The sequence below is a fragment of the Penicillium brevicompactum genome (assembly GCF_028827555.1).
Source record: "Penicillium brevicompactum strain IBT 35665 chromosome Unknown utg000003l_segment0_segment0, whole genome shotgun sequence".
In the NCBI taxonomy this organism is placed as follows: domain Eukaryota; kingdom Fungi; phylum Ascomycota; class Eurotiomycetes; order Eurotiales; family Aspergillaceae; genus Penicillium; species Penicillium brevicompactum.
The window spans coordinates 63,012-82,315 of NW_026623206.1; the positions used below are offsets into that span (position 1 = coordinate 63,012).

At 48.4% G+C, this 19,304-nt stretch overlaps 5 protein-coding genes across 5 annotated transcripts; all 5 read left to right on the plus strand.

The window, feature by feature from the left end:
- Positions 1-4,714: 4,714 nt before the first annotated feature.
- N7506_003908 (putative MFS transporter) lies at positions 4,715-6,357 on the plus strand (the record flags this gene model as incomplete). Its single annotated transcript, XM_056953203.1, has 4 exons — positions 4,715-5,057; positions 5,115-5,945; positions 6,006-6,121; positions 6,184-6,357. The coding sequence occupies 4 exons, from the start codon at positions 4,715-4,717 to the stop codon at positions 6,355-6,357; spliced, it is 1,464 nt and encodes a 487-aa protein (XP_056812092.1).
- A 759-nt stretch (positions 6,358-7,116) lies between these two features.
- Positions 7,117-8,099, plus strand: N7506_003909 (uncharacterized protein; the record flags this gene model as incomplete). Its single annotated transcript, XM_056953204.1, has 2 exons — positions 7,117-7,344; positions 7,395-8,099. 2 exons carry the CDS (start codon positions 7,117-7,119, stop codon positions 8,097-8,099), a joined length of 933 nt encoding a protein of 310 aa, XP_056812093.1.
- Positions 8,100-9,932: 1,833 nt separating this feature from the next.
- N7506_003910 (Carboxylesterase type B) lies at positions 9,933-11,749 on the plus strand (the record flags this gene model as incomplete). The annotated part of the gene is made up of 2 exons (XM_056953205.1): positions 9,933-10,608; positions 10,719-11,749. 2 exons carry the CDS (start codon positions 9,933-9,935, stop codon positions 11,747-11,749), a joined length of 1,707 nt encoding a protein of 568 aa, XP_056812094.1.
- A 1,516-nt stretch (positions 11,750-13,265) lies between these two features.
- Positions 13,266-14,396, plus strand: N7506_003911 (uncharacterized protein; the record flags this gene model as incomplete). The annotated part of the gene is given in 5 exon segments (XM_056953206.1): positions 13,266-13,292; positions 13,370-13,589; positions 13,846-13,871; positions 13,884-13,953; positions 14,014-14,396. 5 exon segments carry the CDS (start codon positions 13,266-13,268, stop codon positions 14,394-14,396), a joined length of 726 nt encoding a protein of 241 aa, XP_056812095.1.
- Positions 14,397-16,241: 1,845 nt separating this feature from the next.
- On the plus strand, positions 16,242-18,660 carry N7506_003912 (fungal specific transcription factor domain-containing protein; the record flags this gene model as incomplete). Its single annotated transcript, XM_056953207.1, has 4 exons — positions 16,242-16,267; positions 16,339-16,450; positions 16,509-17,257; positions 17,310-18,660. The coding sequence occupies 4 exons, from the start codon at positions 16,242-16,244 to the stop codon at positions 18,658-18,660; spliced, it is 2,238 nt and encodes a 745-aa protein (XP_056812096.1).
- Positions 18,661-19,304: the final 644 nt, after the last annotated feature.

The following is a 19,304-nucleotide window of genomic DNA, read 5'->3' on the forward strand; positions in this document are numbered from 1 at the left end:
GCGCTACCTACATGTATACTAAGATGGACCGCAGCCTTTGACAGGACCCCGCAAAACCTACGACATAACTACTCGAAGACCTCCAGCGACACTCCGACGTGTGGGACCTCAGCACAGAAAGAAATGGATTGCGTACGAGTCGCATCTAGAGACAGAGTTTCTTGAATGGTGGAAGGAAACAGAGTACGGCCAAAAGCTGAACGGAGAAGGCCAATCCCAGATCAAATGGTCCACCGGATCGCGTCACGCTGATGTGTGGAAACACTTTGACCAGGTGGCTGATATTGATTCTGGGCGTCCTCGAGTCATCTGCCAGGCTTGTCTCACTGTGCTTGATCATCCACAGTATAAAGGGAATGGGACAAGCGCCATGAGTAGACACAAAAAGTCTAATACTTGTCGTAAAGGGAAGAAAAAGGGATTTAATCAGTCATTGATTTCGGATTCTTTGCAGAACCATTTCACGAGAGACTCACCCAGTGTCCACAGAGTGACAACATTTCAAATCGAGGAGCAGATATTGAAGACAATTACGTGTCTTCGTTTGCCTTTCCAGACGGTGGAGAACCCGGTGTTTCAGAGGCTACTCAGCCTTTTATATTCTGGTCCCGGAGAATTGGAACTCCCGTCAGCGAAGACCCTGCGGAGACGGCTCCGGGATGCAGTCAATTGCCAGCAAGAGTTACAGTTACAAGATCTGCCTGAAGATGCCAAGGTTTCCCTCGCTTTAGATTGTTGGACCAGTCCATTTCAGCAGGCATTCATGGCAATCACGGTTTATTTCATCGACAAAGATTGGAACTATAGGGAAATGCTCCTCGGCTTTGAGCCGTTGCACGGTCCTCATACAGGCAACAACCTTAGTGATGTTTTGCACCGGTTACTGGAGGAACGAAAACTTCTCGATCGTATTTTTAGCGTTACTACAGACAACGCTACCAACAACGACACCATGATACGCGCCTTGCAAGAGAGACTGCTCTCTATCGGAGCTATTAGCTCCAGGGAATCAATAGTCCGGGTTCCCTGCATGGCTCATGTGATCCAGCTTTGCCTGAAACAGCTACTGGGACATATCAGGGCAGCACCTAAGAATAAAGAAGTCAGAGCCTTTTGGTCCGACACCCAAGCCCACGGGTTGAAGGATTCGATCAACTATGGAGACGTGGCTCATACACTGACAAAGGTGAGCCAAGATATTCACTTTTTCAATATACTCAGAGCACTGACAGCATTAGATTCGATCCTTTGCGATCTTTGTCAACGCAAGCCCACAACGGCGTGATGCTTTTTTATGCCTCCAATCAGGTGGTACTCGGCTTTTTCCGTTACATGACGTTCAGACACGCTGGAATTCAACCTTTTTTGATGCTTCGCCGAGCACGCCGGCTGAGAAATGTAATCGACAAATACTGCTGCGATCATGAATACTCGCAGCTCAAGGTTACCGACGTTGAATGGAGGCAAATTGACTACCTCGTTCATTTGACCAAACCGTTTTTTCAGTTCACCATGGCTCTGATGAAGACCAGAGACGTCACAATCCATAGTGTGTTCCTTGTGTATAGGAAACTACTGGAGCATATCGAACGGTCGAATCGAAGATTGAAGAGAAAGACAACACCCTGGAAGAAAGACATGTATGGCGCGTTGCTTGTGGCGAGGCAGAAGCTGAAAGAGTACTACGAAAAAACCTACCGCGACCACGGTTTTCTCTATGGCACTGGAACATTACTTGCTCCTCAGTATAAACTGAGTGCTTTTGATGCTCGAGAGTACTCAACTTGCCATGAAGATACGTCAAAAAGGTACTGTGAATATTTGAGAGCATCTTTCACACAGTATCAGCAGCAGAACCCCGAGTTGCTATTCCGTACGGTCCAGCGATCTTCCAATTCGCATAGCACAGAGCTTGATCGGCTACTCGAGCCACCTGGTGCATCGATTTTCCATGAAGGAGTAGAGTATGACGAAGTGGACCAGTATCTTCGCGAAGGCACGAGCAATCAGTACAACACACTGGAACAACTGACTGACCTCGAATAGCCAATGTCCCTGTGTCGCCGCGACTTTATTGGAAAGAACACGAGCGCGAATTCCCAGTGCTGTCTAGGCTCGCACGAGACTTGCTTTCAGTCCCTGCCACCGGCGCGGGTGTAGAAAGGCTCTTCAATAGCGCACGAGACATTTGTCATTATCGCCGAGGGTCTCTTCACGAAGGGACCATTCAAGACTTGATGATGTACATGTGCTCAGAAAAGCTCACACTAGAGGGACAGCAATTGATTCGTCTGGAGAAACCGTTGGAGAGCGAGAGCCAAGAGGCACTTGAAGAGGATGAAGCGTTGAAGGCAATCGAAGAGGATGCAGAGCCGATCAGCGACAATGAGGAGATTGAAGAGAGCGAGAATCTCGAGGGTAACTCTGAGCCAGAGGAGACATACCAAGTGGAGTGTACGGTGGTAGAGACCGGCCGGAGCTCTATACACAGACATATTCACGAACCTGAACAAGAAGAAGAGAGTGTGGAGGAAGACGTGGTTGATTACGACGAAGCAGATTTACTTCCGCCTCCAATCATGCAATTGAGTGATAGAAGCCAGAAGAGATCTTCTGGTCGGGTAACAATGCCCTCCAGCAGACTGCGAGGTTACGAGGTATACTAGTCTTTATAATTAGCCAATTTGATTTCTTCAAGCCCTTCATGTTCCTTTCCAAATATTCACAGCTAGAAGCTAGTAGTTACGCCATCGAAACAATTAGATAATCGAAAATTACTGCATAACTTAGTGTAAAATGATCAGTCAGCTTTTTTTGCTTTTTTGGGTAATCGCGGGTACCCATTTGGGTCTTGGGTTGGGTTTCCCGGATGACAACCCGCCCATGGGTTTGCTGACTAAGACCCAACCCGGCCCATGGGCTGGGTTTTCGCGGGCGGGTTTGGGCGGTGGGCGGGTTTTGGCGAGGCCTAGTCAGGGTATAGATAGCTCGCTCTCTCTCTCTTCTCTTCTTCCTTTTTCCCCGTCCTCTTTTTGCCTAGCTAGAATCGACTACTACTACATATCCGCTTCATCATAGATCAATTACTCGCTATCAACTGTCCTAGAAGTGGATGAAGAGAATATGCGATATAGCTGTATGAAATATAACTAGGTACTAGGCAGTCTACGAAGCATTAGTCGACCGTCGGTGCGAACCTTGGAGCGAAGTTCAAGCAAATCTTTTTCTGCATGTTAGATATACCTACTCAAGTATCCCGCGCTACAGTATGTGGTCTCTGTAGGGAGTAACGGACCTTAGAATATGGCCTGTGTCGGAAGCCCGAATTCCCACGCCGACCCGCTTGTGTTTCCTGTTCGAACCGCCTAACTGGCATGTCAGAAGTACACTTCTTCAGACATCAGCTTCGTGAAATTGGCTGTGCACTAAGCATTCGCAGTGGTTGAGTGTAGGTGTTCGATATACTGTATTTACAAGCTTATATTTCCAAAAAGAATTATCTTGGTGATAGAAATATGTGCAATGTGCTATGTGGCCGCAAATGGGTGGCTTTCAGGTTGGTGTTACTCGGGACAGGGCGCAAACTTTCGTCTCGCTGGGGAGAGCCGGTGCGCGTTTGAAATGTCGGTTGAATGAAAGTACATCTGGCAGTAGCGCATAAGTGACTCAATTAACCATGCTATGGAGTTGGTTGCTCGTTCGGTTCCAGGCGCGGGGAAATCAACTTGGAAAGATTAACGGGATCCCTCGCAGCCGTTTCACTGTTTCACGGTTGGCAGGTAAGTTATTTCCAACGAAAGAGATTGGTCTCTCGCTCCAGTTCACCACTAAAATCAACTCCTGTCATCCTGGTTATCGCCGAGCAAGTGAATAATAATCCCTTCGCGGCGAGATGTCTTGGCTGCGGAGATCCTCCAAAGGCTCGAACATTCCGTTCTCCATGCCAAGCGCATCAACCAGAAAATACGCTAGAAGGCAACCCGAGAATAAGCCGTTATATCAACAAAACCCAGAGACAATAATATCCCGCATAATACTCTCTCAGCTTGGCAACGCCGTATTATCGTGGTTCCAAGACACGGGGCACATCTGGCACGCAGCGACAAGAGAATGCAAAGTTCACCAAGGAGGGGAACAAGCTAGAGAGAGATATAGCCTTTTGGCGGAGTTTACTTGCCCATTCCCGGACATGTCCTGTCCGTATGCTGCTTCATTCGAAATGGCTGTCAGCCAAGCACGGATTGCGAGGCTGTGCACTCTCGGAAACTGGAGATTGACCAATCCTCGGCCGTTCGGAGTTCAAGAACTCTTGAGTTTATTGTCTTTCAACCTTCGACTAGAGGTTACTCCTCCTTCTTGGAGACCTATTCCACCTAACATCCCATCGGAATAATGACTCGTTTTACTTGCTAGATGCTAGGCATGACAAAACTACGCCCGTACATGCTGTTCATTGGATCTCTATTGTCTGATTTAGCTCTTGAGTTAAAACTCAAATAGGCCGATATAACGGGGCCCACGTTGGCAGAATGCGGGGTGACAAGTCCGGGGTAAGTCACCCTTCCACGCGATATGCTGTGAAACTACTGGATTCACCACAGAGGCAAAAACATATAAAACTACCTGCCAGATCCGTCAAGATGAAGGAACAATTCAAGCTGCAGTCGCACTACATTCTACTGTCAGTTTTCCCTCTGCAAACATACTCGGCGCCATGACCGGAAACAAGATCTCCCCGGATATTGATGACGAAAAGCCCGGGGCCTTACACCGGGAAGACACCATCGACGAAGAGAAGCGGAAGCAGCTCAAGGACGTCGACTACTCTGGCGCGACCAAAAAAACCGATCCTGCTGAGATTCGTTTAGTGCGCAAGCTCGATTTGTGGATTATGCCTACTTTATGGCTGATGTACTGGCTGAACTACCTCGATCGTAATGCCATCGCTCTGGCACGATTGAATGGCCTTGAGGAAGATCTGAACCTCTCTTCATCCCAGTACCAGACCTGTGTTTCCATTCTCTTTGTCGGTTATATCGCCGGGCAGGTTCCCAGCAGTGAGTCTATCTGTCTCTTACCCCCTGAACTCTGTCTAACTACTAACTTTCTAATAGACATGTTGATCACGCGACTACGGCCTTCATACTACATGGCTGGCGCCATGGCCGCATGGGCTGTTGTTAGTGCATTGACTGCATTGGCTAAGGACTTCACCGGCCTTCTGCTAGTTCGCTTTTTCCTCGGTGTCACAGAAACACCATACTACCCTGGTGCCCTCTACATGCTCTCGATCTTCTACACACGCAAGGAGATCGCGACCCGGATTTCCATCCTCTACACCGGCAACATTCTCGCTACAGCTTTCGCTGGACTTATTGCTGCTGGTATCTTCCATGGCATGGATGAACTCGGTGGCATCACCGGCTGGCAGTGGCTCTTCATTCTCCAGGGTGCAGTAACCTTCATTGTAGCCGTTTGCTCCGTCTTCGTGTTACCAGACGACCCTCTCCACACCCGCTGGCTCACGGAAGACGAGCGGAAGCTCGCTCACGAGCGTATCCTTGCTGACACCGTTGGAGCCCGTCACCAAACCAGCACATTTAGCGGTGTTAAAGAAGCCGCAAAGGATCCTCGAGTCTGGCTTTTCGCTTTCATGCAACACATGCATCTCGCAGCCAACGGCTTCAAGAACTTCTTCCCGACGGCCGTCGAAACCCTTGGCTTCAACACTACCATTACTCTAGTCCTCACATGCCCGCCTTATCTCATCGCCGGTATCATCTCTGTATTCTGGTCTTGGAATTCTGGTCGCATGAATGAGCGAACATGGCATATCACCTTTGCGAAGACGGTCGCGATCGTCGGGTTCGTCCTCGGATGTGCGACTCTCAATACCGGTGCGAGGTATTTTGCCATGTGTGTCTTCACGATTGGTACTTATGCTGGTATGTCGCCCTGGTGAATACTTGTTTTCTTGGTTTCTAGTTACTGATCTGCCGGAACAGTCAACTCAATCATCCTCGGTTGGGTCTCGAGTACATGCGGTCAAACAAAGGAGAAGAAAGCTTCGGCTCTGGCTATCGTCAACACCTGTGCTAACATCTCGTTTATCTGGACTCCAGTATGTCTCCTTTCTCTTTCTCTTCTTATTCTTCGGAAGAGATGGTTGGTCCTAACTTCGAGCGGTACCTTTGGCCATCCTCCGACGAACCACGCTACACAATCGCGATGTCATCCAGTGCCGCATTCTCGATTACCTGCGCGGCTTGTTCCTGGGCTATGAGGATCTGGCTACAGCGTGCGAACCGCAAGATCCGACAGGAAAATGATGAGTCGAACCTTTATTATGCTTACTAGGTCGAACCTGTGAGGTAGCTTTGCTTGAACAAGTTTATTACATTTCATCATATCACTCACCGCCACAGGCAGACGGAAGGGCAGACAGACAGGTGATGAGGGGTAGCTAGTGGTTTAATGAATCCGATGTTACGGATTGGCTTTGGGTGTTAGAAGATATGACTTTTTCAGAGACGGTAGGGGTACGCCCGATGAGGGTCTTGGAATTATGAATTAGCAGGATTATGAATGTCTACACAAACCCCATTTATACAGAAGAATAGGGTTCATTGGGTGTCTTTTGAGGTTTAGAATAGGAACAAAAAAAAAGGATTTGACCGGAAACCTGAGGGATGCTCGAGCGGTTGCATGCCGCAAAGCTGTGCCTCCCTTCGTACACAGACCGCCCTGGGGGCATATATAGTTGCTTGGGCCCGATGCTGTTCTGACACCACTTTGAGCACCATCCACCATCCCTCTCTTACATACACCAAGCCACTCTTTCAGTCCTATTCAAGTTCAAGTATTACAAAATCAGCAGCTGCAATATTCACAGACTGCTTTTATCACAAACATGAAACTCGAATCACAGTTTGAGGGTCTTGCCTGGGCTGACAAGACTTTTGGCCCTGAGCGTCAGCGGACGGTGGAACCCGATATTAGGGCCATTGAGCAAACAATACAATCACTACGGCCAGAAAGCACGGTCCAGGTGACCTTCCTTGTCCAAGGGGGTTCAACAAAATTTATGACGTGAAAATAAACAACGAGCTTTTCATTATGCGGGTTTCGTTGCCCGTGGATCCGGACCACAAAACTGTGAGCGAAGTGTCCACAGTACACTGGATATCGCGCACTTCGAACATACTGGTTCCTTGCATCATCACTTATCAATGTTCCCGTGAAAACAATCCCCTCGGATTCGAATGGATTCTCATGACCAAAATGCCTGGAAAGCCTGTGGGGGAGATTTGGCATTCTCTGTCATTTTCTGCCAAAACGATTTTGGTGAACACTTTGCAGACTTCGCTACTTGCCTTTTCCGAAACAAACTACAGGGAATTGGAAATACCTACAAGGCGGCATCCATCCTTGGTGACTCTACAACGGGCGAAGTAACTTGGCCTGCTGAGGATCAAGTGCATTCCAATGAATCACCTCTCCCTGTGAAGGAGAACGTTCCTGGAGGGTTGTCAGATACGGACTTGTCAGATGTTGGCAGAATTGTTTCCATGCATTTCTTTTGGGGATCAAACGTCCTTCAGGATGTTAATCGAGGACCATTTGGTTCGAGTAAAGACTGGATTACATCGCGTCTTTCACAGAATGAGAAATACTGTGTATCAACGCTGGAAAATCTCCCATCTGGTGAACTTGGGAGACGTGATGCAAACAAAGCAGACGATGCCACGAGAACATTGGAAATCGTCCGAAAACTTCAAACTTTGCTGCCGTCTGTGTTCCCACCCGCTGGAAATCACCCAGAGCCACCAATTATGGTTCATGACGACCTCTCTAGTCAAAACATCCTCGTCCATGATAGTGGAGAGCTCACTGCTATTTTAGACTGGGAATGTGTTTCGGCACTTCCTGTTTGGATTGCCCGTGATTACCCTGCATTTCTGCAAGAAAAGGCACGGCGTATAAGACCTGAACTTGGAAACTATGAGCTTGGAGAAAATGGAGAACCGTCCGAGCTCTACTGGGAGCACCTTTTAGCCATGAGGTCACTCTACTTCGTGATGTTTATCTTGAAAGGATGAAAATTATTGAGCCCGATTGGGAGGATGTGTTTAACATGAGCCAGCGCCAAAGAGATTTTGACATTGCAGTGCAAAACTGTGACAATGTGTTTGCTGCTCGGCACATACGTGCATGGGTTGATGACCTCACCGCTGGTGACGACAATCCCAGGAGCCTGGGTGACAGGATTGATGGGATTCAAGCACTTTAAAGCAGTTCGGTCGACACAAAACTTAGATATCAATCAAATCAATATACTGCGGGAAGTGCCCTCTTGTTATAATTAGGTATAGCCACTCGAGCTTGTATCAACATCCATGGATAAACAATGCCCTTGAGCCGGCCTAATTCGATCCTTACTCCACACTAGACACTTCTGCACGATTTATTATCAACTATTTAAGATCGAATTATTCGGTTCACTAGACTAACCTAGTTTTTTTTTTTTTTTTTTTTCTTTATCTTGATTTCCATTTTTTCGCGCACATTATGACTACTGAAAGGCTACACTAAGGCCATCTACCTTTAGATCATTCATGGTTCTATGAATCACTTTATCCTTTTAAACCGTCTAAATTCATGTAGCATCCATCTCTCATTAGTTTATAAACTAAAGCTTTTTATATCCATGGATGCAACCGAAATGATTTATTATATACTACCTCCATATCAGGTATTCACTCCCTACTCAACCATTTCCCGAGGTCTCTGCTCAGAAAACAGTTACCATCCTTACCTTGGCGACTATCCTGGCCTATCAAACCTTGGAAGCTGATTCTCTTCTACAGTTTCCACGTCCTTTTTTTCTTGATCTTCAAATGATAGCGAGCAATCGGTCTACGATAAAGCATATGTGTAGCAGTAGATCAATTCTTACTAGACAAAAGAGACAGGGAAAAGGAAGAAGAGAAGAGAGAGAGAGCAATCTATCTATGCCCTATACCAGGTCACCTGACCACCCAATATCCCCCTTACAGGACATCAAATCTTCCTGAAAACCCCCAAAAACATCAACGAGCACCATTTGCCAAAACAGGGTCTCTTTCCTAATCCGGTAATGCCCCTCTGTTCCCAAACGTGCCCCAATCAACTATCATTCTCACCAAAGTTCAAGGGCTTTTGTTGCTGTAGAGAAAGCCTGTAAAGTAGGATGTCGTGACATTTTTCCAGGGTCATAAAATGGGCTAGCAAATTTGTGATAGCACCGGGAACCTCGCCATGAGTGCCGAGGTATTGACACGATATCAGCACTAGAGGAATGTCGCTGGTTTGTGTCTGAGATGAGTATTATGATCGTTTGAATAGCCATCTCCAGCGTGTGCCCACCAATCACGAAGTAATCGTAATTGACAGGAGCGACTGCCCAATTCCCCAAGCGAGAGAGAGATGAGTATAACGCCTGCCAACCTTTTTATCTGTAGGCAGGTCATACCGCATGGTCCTGCAGAAAGTTGGTAGTAGCAAATCCAATGACTTCATTTTTCACCCCTGTGTGTGTTCCGGGATTCTATATAGTCACTTCGAGGGTTGCTCATTGTCATAAACTACTAAACTACTACAAGACAACAGGGCTTCAAGCTAGGCCATAGTACCCACAATAAGCCACCAATGATAGGCGATGAACAGGCCTTTTAAGCAGTTCCAGCATTTACCAAATCAATAGCTTAGCGTAGTGCGCCACGTGGGTGACATTTTGTTCCACGGAGAGCCTCAGAGTCGTTCGAGGCTTTTTATTTTTTTGAGACATCTCCATCGGAGAATTTTTGAGAGAATAATTCTGGAAAATTCTCGGTCTGGTTCCGCTCGGCACTCCATCAACGTTACCACGCTAATGGTCCCGCACGTCCGCTTAAATGTCCGACTCCCGCAATTACCAGCAACGATCATCGCTTTCCCTTCCCCCTTTTGAATTCTCCCTTCGCAATCGCGATCATGACTATGGGTTTTTGGTGTCGTACCGTCAGCCTCACGGCTTTTATTGTGACCTCCGTGGTTGCAGGACCCGGCGCGTGCCAAGCGCACCCTTCTCCCCCAGTGTCACCGTCGAGCAAGGGGCTATCAAGGGGTTTGTGCAAAATGACACTGATGTCTTTCTCGGCATCCCATTTGCGGAGACTACTGCTGGCGAAAACCGCTGGAAGGCGCCCAAGCCCATCAACGCGTTTCCCAATGGTCGCTTTGAAGCCACAAGCTATGGGCCATCATGTGCGCAAGCCATGTCCGGAAACGCTATCACAACTCAGAGCGAGGATTGCCTCAATATGAACATTTGGACACCGCGGGAGGCTCGAGGTCGTCGCCTTCCCGTTTTTGTCTATATATATGGTGGAGCTATGGTGACTGGTGGCAGCAGCAATGCCCAGTGGCAAGGGTTTAACCTGGCCCGTAACGATGTGATATACGTCAATTTCAATTACCGTGAAAGCGTCTATGCCTCGCCCAATGCGCCAGAGCTGCAGGGAACATCCCAGAACTTTGGAATTTTGGACGTCGAATTGGCCTTGGAGTGGATTTACAACAACATTGAGGGTGAGTTGTTCTTGGTCATATTTCCCACGCCTCTCTCTCTCTCTCTCTCTCTCTCTCTCTCTCTCTGTGGTGCAACAAACCGACTGGCCCATGACTAATTTCCCTTGCAGAATTTGGTGGTGACAAGTCGCGCATCGTCCTGGGCGGTCACTCTTCCGGTGGAGTACACGTTGATCATTACCTCTGGAACCACCCCAAGACTTTCCTGGCCGGTGCAATCGAGATGTCTGCCAATGCCCAATCAGGTCCTGCGTATGCCCCTGCGGGTGTTGCATTGAAACAGGTCGTTCAGGACATGATGGATGCCGGTGTGGCTCTCGATTGTACAGCAGAGAACTACACTCTGGACTGTCTGCGCGCCGTCGACACATATTCTTTCCAAACAACATCTTTCAACGCAACCACCAACACGTGGTTCTCGCCTCCAGTGGACGAGATTACCCGCTTCTCGAATTACACAGAGCGTTTCGTCAGTGGGCAATACCCAAATTCACTGCCGCTGATTGTCGGCAACTCCGACCAGGAAGGCGAGATTTTTGGCTACGTTTACGGTAGCGAGAACACGAATTTCTCTTCTTGGATTCGCACATTCGATGCTGACCTCGCCTTTGTCCCCGAGAATGAGCTCCTCTCTGCCTACCATGAATCTGACTTCTCCTCCGTCTCCCAGATGAGCGGCGCCTCATATGGCGATGCCCGATTCCTCTGCGCGACCGATGCCTTTTTGGACCTGCGTGCTGCCAAGCAACCCACCTGGATCTATCGCTGGTTCGGCAATTACTCGAACGTGCTGCCGATTCCTAACCTTGGGCCCTCGCATGGCAGTGAAGTGCCCTTTTTCCATGGCGGCAATGAGTGCTTCTCGCTGCTGGACAATGTCACCAGTGCAGAGCAGCGGTTGGCGGACTATATGCTTTCATGGTTCGTTGCGTGGATTAAGAATCCTCACGCTGGACCGGGATGGGGGCAGGCAGTACCTTTCGACGGACCTCTGGCACGCGTGGGTGTACCCGATCATGAGGAAGATATCGTGATCAGCCGAACAGGCGAGTATAACACCCGCTGCCAGAATGTGTACCGACCCAATTACCCTCATTATCCCGAGGTCCAAAACCCCGTGTTGCTGGGAGGGGAGGTTTGAAAGATGATTTGTATAAATATTCATTCCGGTACGGGGGTTGCATCTTTATCTTCGATACCTAGGTATCATCTAGTTGTACTATCAATTTAGGCTATTCAATGTAATTTCTGTCCCGTCGTGACATTTTCCCTTTCACGGTTTAAGCTCCGTAGGCCAATTAAAAATGTACACAAGGGGCTCTGGGATTGCGATCCCAGAGGATCGCAATGCATAGCAAACTGGTGCCTTCAACCCAGAGCCTTCCAATACGGTCCAAACACAGTTGGTATAGGGCATTTATAGCCGGAGTAGCCTCCACAGTGGAGATGAAATTTATATTCATGTAGGGTAGGGCCAAGCGCCCCGTTCGTTAGATTGAATCCAATCACCGAAGTTATGCCGGGACCTCGGTACATCTCCAATCGAGGTCTGTATACTCCGTATGAGACCGGGCGTTGTTAACGTCAAGATGCCCAGGTGTGACTTAAAGACACAGACAGTTGGGACTGTACTTGCACATCTCCATTTGGCCTCTGGTTCAACTAAAAACAACTTCTAGAGTTGCAGATTCGAAAACGTAATGTGGTAGCACCCAATACGCACTATGCTGTGGTGGTTTGGAATATATTAAACCGGTATGATTCTGGAAATACTTTAGGTGGGTCATTGAATCACGGAATGTCCAATTTTAGTAATTGGACAATCTATTAGTTCATTTGTGCGAAGTAAATTTTCGTCAAAGTATAGACTTTGGTGTTGTTCCTTGGTTAGAGGCGATGAAAAGTCTACATCCGGCCACAATGGGACAATTGTTGCCAGGAAGTTGGGTATGAACCAATCAGAAGGTCAGAATCAGAATGCCAAGTCTTTAGTGTAGATCTAACCTTCGGAGGCGCAGAACCGATGGCAATTTCCGATACCGTAATTACCTCAGTTTGTCAATGCTCCACGCGCATGAGAACCATCTAATACACCGCTAATACCATGATTCATACTAGGGGCTTGGCAGTGGTGCTTGGAACGGAGATTCCAGGGTAAGGCAAAGTTGGAAACAGCTGTAAAATCAGACTTTCTCCTTCACTTATATATTATGATTCCACATCAGCGACCGTGCTTATTTGTACATGGTCATTCCCTACACTTGTGCCGTTCGGTTTCGATCCAAGAGATAAAACAAGCATGGCCCGTCCGGATTTTGGGCAAGTGGTATGTTTCTACCTTTTTTCTTCCCGCCTCTTTGACAATTTGCTAATACAGACTTCGATTGGGTGCGCAGGTGGCCTGGTACATCTGCACAGTTGCGGCATGCATCTTCCTGATTTGTCGTATTGCAGTCCGTGTACGGCTCCTGAAAAGGCTGTATCTTGACGACCTGTTTGTTACACTGGCTTCGCTTTGTCTTATTGCAGATTTGGCAATCCAACACTATATGTTCAACCAGGGTGGGTATTCCAAATATTGAAGTGCGCTCCGAAAATTTTGTGGACTTTAGTTGACGATACCCGGCATAGGCATGTCTGAGATGGCCAACACAACGATGGATCAGAAAATCAACATGATGAAGGTAAGCACACTTGACAGGACATTCTGACCTATTACAACTTTATGGACATAGAATGGCACTAATGCCCGTTCGAACAGATGATCATCCCGGGATCCACTTTATACATCACTTCACTATGGCTGATCAAGTCCAGCATGGTGATCTTTTACAAGCGTTTGGCAGATCGGACGCGCTATCAGATTGTGTATAACATCACCCTGGGTACATTAGCTGCTACTTGGCTAGTATTGTTTTTCGATATTGTTTTCAAGTGCTATCCACCACGGCGCCAGTGGGAAGGACTTTCAAATCCTGAATGTGAGAACAATCCTCTCTACTGATTCTGACGGGCGCAGGAACTAATGCTCCCGCTTCTAGTGGCATGTCCCCAGGGGCCATCTACAATCAACTACTGGCTTACAATACTATGTATGATCGCATCTTTCTGCTACACTTGAAGTGCCAATTGACATCAGCTAACTTAACGCCAACAGTCAACATCTTTAGTGATGTCTTCAGTGAGATCCCTAGTTCCCTACCAATTCAAATGCGTTGGCTAACCCAGTATCACTAGTTATCTGCCTTCCTATATCACAAGTTGTGCGACTCAAGATGCCCAAGAAACAGAAGTGGGGAGTAATCTCTGTCTTCCTTCTTGGTGTTTTTGTAGTCATCACCAGCAGTATGTTTTTATACCACCGCCACCCCCCTCGTTCACCCACTCAATCTTTCTTTCATCTAGTAATACGAGCAATTTATTCCCACCTCGGCGAACAAATGATCACTTGTACCGTGTCCATGGTCGAGACTGCCATTGCCATCATCGCGTCATGTCTTCCTGTTCTACGTACCCTAGTATTCGGCTCGCATTCTCGGACAGGGACCTATAGTAGTCGCCGCGGCTACGAGCTCTCACATGCTGGTGTGCACACTGGTGCACAGGACAGCAAGCAACATACATCTGTCTCCGTCTCGCGGAGTCAGGTCGATCGTGGCGCAGACGATATCTCATTCAATGATTCTGAGGATGGTTTGGTCAAGGACAGGACCTTGGTCCCCAGACCTGGGATCGCCGTCACGCATGAGTATTTTGTGCGAGAGGATTCTGGGACTTTCCGAGGTTAGCTGAGTGGTCACACTTTGCCGGCTGTGTAATTGAAATTTAGGTAATTTGGATCGAAACAACTCACAGAGCGTGGAATTCAACCTTGGAATATACCGAGAATATATATATCATCCCATCAGTTATGAATAATTATACAGAGACCCCCGGGGCCGTGGACTCAAAGGTTGTGTTCACGGTTCCTGTCTATGGCTTTTTTTGTTCCCCATACCTTCCAAGGTTACAATCTTTTGTTCGCGAAACATCTTAGTATAAGAATAATCTGTATCATGACATTACTTTCACATAACAAGATGTTGGTCCCTAAAATACGCTAGAACAGGGTTCGATGGATTTTTATCTCCCTTGGCAAGTACGCTCTGGCCATCGGTTTGAGTCGGAAGCCCTCCCTTCGTCCAGGGCGAGTATCATGGAAGTTATCGAGAGCACGAGAGCTCCTGGGCAAGAATGTATAATGACATAAACGCATGTATTGTGGGAAACCGAAGAGAGAGAGAGAGAGAGAGAGAGAGGAGGGGGGGGCTTGTTTATCGACCTGCGGGTAGCCTGACCAATCTGGCAGCGACGGGCTCCAACAAAGCCAACCTCGAAATGACCCCGAACATTGATCTGTAACTACAAGCAGGCTACTATAGACTTGGGCCAGTAAATTTGAAAAGCCCTTACTGAGAGAGCAAAATTGTTGTTGAAATTGATAATAATCTTGGAAGTCAATGAATATGCGATTTAATGATTCCGAAGGCTATCAAATTTTCAATATGGCCTCAGGCACAAACGAAGCCTGAAAAGGCAGGCCACAAAATGGAAAATCCCATGGACTGGGGAAAGATTCCGCCAATGATGAACTGGCAGAGCCTCTCGGTGCTCCCAACTCTTCCCATCCTCTGTCATGACCCAGTTCGTCTCCGCGATCTACCGGGTGACCCCTGCCTGTCGTTGCTATCTCATCCAGTTTTCCAATGGAGCCGTGCCGATCTGTCGGTAATCGTGTGGATCCATCGGAAAGGGAAAAAATGGAGGAAAAACATCACCTTCTCTGTGAATATGGACAATGATTGGAACCCTTGCCAGATGACATGAGTGAGATCCCGTCTCAAATCCCCTTCCCTCACGTTAGGGTCCCTTCGCTGACGTTACGTCCACAGCTTCAACGTACAACGGCCCGTGCTCGTTGGAAGTTCGTCGACAGAGACGGAGATGAGCTGGCCCAAAGGCGAGGAATAAAATGGGAAGTGAGCCAGAAAAATAGGTATTTCACCATCGGACGCGGTCGGCACATCCAGAGAAAGTGCTCAAGTTGATGTTTTGGGCCCTTCTTCCCTTCACTCACCTCCTTTAATCCCCACTCATCTGCATTCTCGGAATACGAGCTTGTCATTGGCGGCATCAGAAACCGAAGCCAAAGGCCTCACACAACAACTTGCGATGATGCTTTTGATTTTGTATCCTAGCTTCCTTTGTCATATTAAATTCCCATTTCTCTTATGACCAGCAAGAAGCAAAAAAAGGCGCACAGCTTGCCCGGGGAGCATGACGCGTCGCTGAACGATGCCACTGAGAGATCGGGCCTGCAGAGCGCCCCTCCAGCTACACAACGACCCTCACATCTCAGTCTACCGACCGAGCCGGTTGGCAGAGCGTCAAATTCGGCACCCGCACTCGGTGATGGTGGCCCTTTTCCAATCTCAAAAGTGGCTATCCCCCGTCAGCCGCCAGGGCCCACGCAGCGGTACAGTCGACGAGTGCCACGGGCGTGCGAGTCATGTAGACAGCGAAAAACCAAATGCAGCGGTGATACCCCTGTTTGTCGCCAATGCCGGGAACTCAGAGTCGCCTGCCAGTACCCGATGGGGTGGAGGGAAAAAATGAAGCAGTGAGTATCGTTGTAAAACGCCCCCACACAAGGCTGAACCGGTCAGCTAATCTGCTACTCGTTTGACGCAGAGATGTCGACAGGCTCTCAGCAGAAGTGCAGGAGTATGAAAACTTCTTGAACGAACTCCGAAGTTCGGCGGAGTCTAGCACCTCGCACTGGATCAAGGTGTTGCTAGAAAAGGTATGTGTTCCTTCGCCGCTGTACCCGCAAGATCTGTGTCCTGAGGAGTCGATCTCAGTATGACTTGAAAGGGGATCTTGATTATGACAACATCACCTCTCGTCCCTCCACGTCTCAAAATGGCATCGACGCCAACCAGGCTTCTCCAATGTCCTCAATTGGGTCACTGGATGCGATTGACCGAGTGGACGAGGATCACAATCGAACGGAAAATTCTCGCGCAACAGGCTACATGGGTAAGAGCTCGGAAATCACATGGATTCAGCGCCTCCAAAGGGAAGCCGAGCAACGCTCTCATGGAAAGTGCGGATCTTTGGAGCCACGCCCTGACGAAGACGAACAAACAAAAGAAAAGTTTTCACTTCACGTTCTGAATTATCATCTGGACGACCTCAGCATTTCTGTCCCTGAACCAGTGCAGGAATATAGCATGCCACCTCGGGATCACGCAGATCAACTTCTTGCCACCTACCTAGAAATGGTTCATCCGTTTTTCCCAATCATTAGCAAGCCCTTGTTCAACGCACAATTTCGGTCTTTTTTCGACAGCTCCGCCCAATTTCGTGGTATTCGACCCGGCGACAAGTGGCTTGCAATTCTGAACACCATTTTTGCAATCGCCGCCAGATATTCCGACCTCACTAATGCGCCCTGGCACGGGACGGGAACGGACCATCTCATGTACCTAGCTCGAGCTAGACGTCTGAGTATGAGCAGCAAGGATCTTTTCAGCCATCCTGATCTTCAGCAGGTCCAGGTAGAAGGCTTGATTGCATTCTACCTTCTATCCTCCAATCAAATCAATAGGTTTGTAAGCGATCCATCTTCATCCCAGAATGCGTGCTTATGACTTCTACAGGGCCTGGAGAATCTCGGCCTTGGCCGTGCGCTCCGCAATTACATTAGGCCTGAATCTGAGGAACAACAACTCAGTCACCCCCAACGTGTCTAAGGAATCACGATACAAGGTGTGGTGGTGTATTTACTCTCTTGAGCACATGCTTGGCATCATGACTGGCCGACCATTATCTACCCTGGACGGAGGCTCTGCAACTCCCCTGCCACTCCCCTTTGATGAGGATCAGTTGAAGACAGATCCTGCGGCCATTGAAATGCTGGAGGACCCACAGTTGCGAGAGGCTAGGATTAGGAATGTGATGGCGAGCACATGGGATCGTCCAATCGGAGGCGTGAGGGAGAACGCGCAGTCAAGTGACCAACCTTGGGTCAAGAATCTACCTGCAACCTTCAGCGTGTGCTACCTTTATTCTTGTGACTTGACGGTCATCACCCAGGACGTTCTCCACAAAGTCTACTCGACGCACTGTGTGCTGCTTCCGTGGGCAGAAATCGAGAGTCGCATCGATGAGTTGCGATTGCGATTCGATCTATGGCGATCTAACCTTCCCACAACCCTTGAATTCACAGAGCGAACGAACGGTGATAGTTGTGAACCTCTCCGCTGCAAACTCCTATTGGGATTTCAGTACTACAGCGCTCGGATCACTCTAGGTCGACCATGTCTCTGCCGACGCGATGCCCGGCAAAACGTGTCGACTCCGACTTTCAGTCACTCAATGGCACTCATCACTCTAGAGTCTGCAACAAGCATGATAAACCTGATCTCAGACGCGCCGAATATACTTCAGCTTTACGAGATGTGCCCCTGGTGGTGTGTTTTGCGCCAGCTGATGCAGGCTGCTGTTGTCATACTTCTCGAACTCTCATTTGGTAGCGTACATAACCCCGAAGAGGAACCGAACTTTGTGCAACTCGCCAAGAAATGTATTCGCTGGTTCTTCGCAATGCCGGAGCCCAGTGCGCAGCGTGCCTGGCGGCTTTGTGATTCCATCTTCCGCAAATTAGCCCGGGGGATGAAATACAGCACTTCCGATATCCCATCTCATCCTTCCTTGCGACATCACCATTCAAATCTCTCCATCCCGCAGACATCACCCGATCGCGCATCCGACCATGTGCAGGATTATTTCAACTTGCAACCAGAGGACATATCGTTATTTGGCTCACACCCGGCCCCAGACGCGCATCTCTGGACGAGCTTCCTCGGCCATGCTACCCCAGAGCTGACATCTTCTGCGCAGGAGCCTTTGGCGCCGGCTGATCCGTATCTTCCTTATGATCCCTTGAGCGATGATTTTCTGCGCGCTTTCTTTGCCGCTCCTGGAGAAGATAGCACACAAGGCCCATGATCTTCCACGTCATGTATATATTCACATCACCCACACTTTCACCATATCAGTCCATAGGCTGGTCCTTATCTTTGGTTCACTTTCATCTTCATCTGGGTCAGAAATAACATAGCACTGACTCTCCAAAACATTGCAAATGCTTCGTACTTTCAAGGCTCTCCTTTACATAATACAATAACACAAGTTACAGGTTAGAATTGGAAATAACACAAAGGCAGTTACGGCATCCATGGAGCACTCCAGGGCTTGAGGGAACAGAATACACCTGGGCACAGTGACGGGCTGCTCGGCATCCGATTGTAAGCCGATTGTAAGCCAAGTGCCCCAGTGATTTCAATAGGGCGAATCTGATCAGTCGATGCAGTGTGGTGTAAAAGCGCAGCTACTACCAGGTAACCTCAGTGACCTGAGGATATTGTACACAAAGTGAAGGAACGTGGTGAGGGCTGACAGAGGGGGCAATTACCATTTTGGGCGATTCGGCGGGCGGAGTTACTCAAAGCGGAGAATCAACATTGTGCGGGGTAAACTGCGCCTGAGCAACGTTGACTATTTCTCTGATTCCAACGTTACAGACAATTCTATATGTCAAACATACTCGCCAAATCACCATGCTTGAATTGCCGCGGTGAGTATGGTACGGG